The sequence below is a fragment of the Pollicipes pollicipes genome, unplaced genomic scaffold (genome assembly GCF_011947565.3).
Source record: "Pollicipes pollicipes isolate AB1234 unplaced genomic scaffold, Ppol_2.1 Scaffold_5724;HRSCAF=6776_pilon_pilon_pilon, whole genome shotgun sequence".
Lineage (NCBI taxonomy): Eukaryota > Metazoa > Arthropoda > Thecostraca > Pollicipedomorpha > Pollicipedidae > Pollicipes > Pollicipes pollicipes.
Window position 1 is genome coordinate 4,339,092 of NW_023596746.1, and position 2,500 is coordinate 4,341,591.

Sequence of the window (2,500 nt, forward strand, 5' to 3'; positions counted from 1 at the left end):
GCGTCAGCAGGCGGAACTCGCGGCCGTCGACGCGATGGGTCCATGAGTGGCCGTCGATGCCCAGGTAGTGGACGTGCAGGGCGTCAGGCAGCGCGGCGGCCGTCCGGTTCAGGCGCACGGTCGGGTCGAAGGCGTGCACCGTGCAGCCGAAGCGCACCATCTCGGTCTCGAACGACAGATCGTCGCGAATGCCGAACGAGTAGACGAGGCACGGCTGGCCCGGCGTCAGCAGACCGTCGTCCAGGCACACGGTCTTGCTGCCGTCGGCGATCGGCACCAGCAGGCAGCTCTCCTCGTCGCCGGGCGTGGCGTCCACGCAGGAGCACTTGCCGCCCGGGAAGATGGCGCTGCGGCAGCGCACGCGCTCGTTGGCCGGCGACAGCATGTGCTCCAGCCGCGCGACCAGCTCCTCGAGGGAGAGCTCGTCCAGCGGCGCCGTCAGTTGGCTGAAACAGGAGTGACTGACGTTTAGTCGTCGTTGACACCGAAACCGACTTGCTCAGTGATAGTAACTTTTTTCTAAGGCTGCTGGGAGACGCCGGTCGTGTCTGTATCCAAACGCTTGATCTGGACAACATAGCTTCATCATAGCGCCTCGGCGTACCTCGTACCACGGTCAGAGGCGAAGACGCGCCCCGTAACTCGCTCCTCGCCGCCTGATCAGCTCTGTGGAATCGTACCAGACCAAACAGAGACCAACAAAACAGACCACGACTCAGATGGTCTGTCAGGGTGTCTGAAAGCTTGCCGAAGCCACGGAACTGTTCATGGTCGGTAGTCCCGATACAAGTCGCAACATGTGAATATCTACAAAAGAAACTGACGACGAGCAGGATGCATGTAAAACACATTCAGCCACGCTGTAGTCCACAAGCCATTACTAAGTTAAGTTTCCATACGTATTGTGGCTTCGACAAGCCAGGTGTCATATCAGACTAATCATGCAGTTGTAGGCCAGTCACTTGGGAACGCTTCAGCCTGCTCATCGAGAGCTATCTATGCACAGTATCGGCGCCATCAACGTTTCCCAATGGGAACAAGCAGATTTAGGGGTCTGTTTTACCGTCTGTCAGTGCATTTCCCGACTCATTTTATTCCTTTTCTTAAAAATATGTTGCATACCTTAAATTCAATGAAGCGTCTTTTAGCCCGGCACAGCACCCGGACTGCCTAATTGGCTGGCAGGCATTCCTGTGTTTTTCACGGTGCATTCTATGCATTTGACTGTTTTCACAGGAGCATGGCTTTCTTATCCAGTTGAAGGGGCTCCAGCCCACAAATGTATACAAGAAATTGGACCGAATCCGGAGCGCAATATGCCTGTTTGCGTATTTTGGGGATTCACTATTAAACCCCTAAAGAAAGCTAGGGTTTTGAACTGAACTAGTCATATTGAAGACCTTCTGATGCAGCTCACGGCCATGCCCTTTTTAAGACCTAAGGCCCTCTGGTTCCTAAGCTTAAATGCCACAAAATGTGGGAGAATTATTTGGGAGAGGAGTTGAAAGTCACCTTGCATCCATGGCGTAATAACATCACTCCAATCGTACCATTTCATAAGCCATGCGGTGATCAAGGCGGCCAAGACAGATGTCATGGTCAAATCATTCATATCTGGCGTCCGTGAACACGATTTCTAGACAAAACGACCGCCAATTGGCCCTCGAGGAATGTAATGCAAGGTACGATGAACTAATCAATCAGTGACGTGTCTAGGAGCACATTTCCTAACTAGAAAAATTGCGTCGCCCATAGCAGTCTTTCCAATATCTTCAAATGCGAAAAATCCCTGCAACCCATTTTGCGGAACTACGCCTCGGAACTTCTGATCATCCCAGGTACCCTGCTAACCAGTAGGGTCTGCTGTTGGCCATGTAGGGCCTCCTGGGATCTTCCCGGTTCGGGTAAGCAACACCCGAGGCGGACATTGTTTCCTTGCGGGCCCTAAAGGCCATAATTGGGATTTGATGGAATATTCTGCGAACGTAATCCGGGGCCTCCCAAAGTTTCGAGGAAAGCAAACAAATGTGTTTGCCGGTCTGGCTGAATGGAATGCCCGTCATATTTACTGGTAAGGCGTTCAACTTTGTAGCGACACATGGGACAAAAGTTTGTCGTCCTCGGAAGTAAACAAAACATGCGCGGATGTGGTGAGAAGTCAAGGAAGCCGTCCTGTCGAATTCTCTTTGAAATTCAGAAAGCGATCGCAAGATCTGTTGGTTCTTTGAAGAAGTTTATAGCGATGAATGTGTGCGTCTGGTGAGGAAACAAGGTGAAACGTCTTTGCTTGTCTTCAACGGAGACTTCTGAGGATCTTGCTTTTTAAGTTCGTAAAGTGCTGCCATCTGTGGCCTACTTTGTTGTGCTGCCGCCCAAAATGTTCTAGGGATGGGCAGTTTGTGTCACGAGTAGAGTTGTGCGTGTTCAATCTTGAGGCTAAGAGCTGCCAGTTTATGCAAAAAGACGTGGAAGAAGATGACAGCATCTAGCCTTCTTTCCT

General features: G+C 51.5%; 1 protein-coding gene across 1 annotated transcript in view; it reads right to left on the bottom strand.

The window, feature by feature from the left end:
• LOC119103386 (methyltransferase-like protein 24) overlaps positions 1-2,500 on the bottom strand; it is a 9,094-nt gene that overhangs the window by 1,987 nt on the left and 4,607 nt on the right. The window contains exon 3 of the mRNA XM_037226906.1: positions 1-446. This exon is cut by the window's left edge and continues 1,987 nt beyond it. Within this exon, the coding sequence (XP_037082801.1) occupies positions 1-446 (446 nt within the window). The remainder of the gene's footprint in view (positions 447-2,500) is intronic.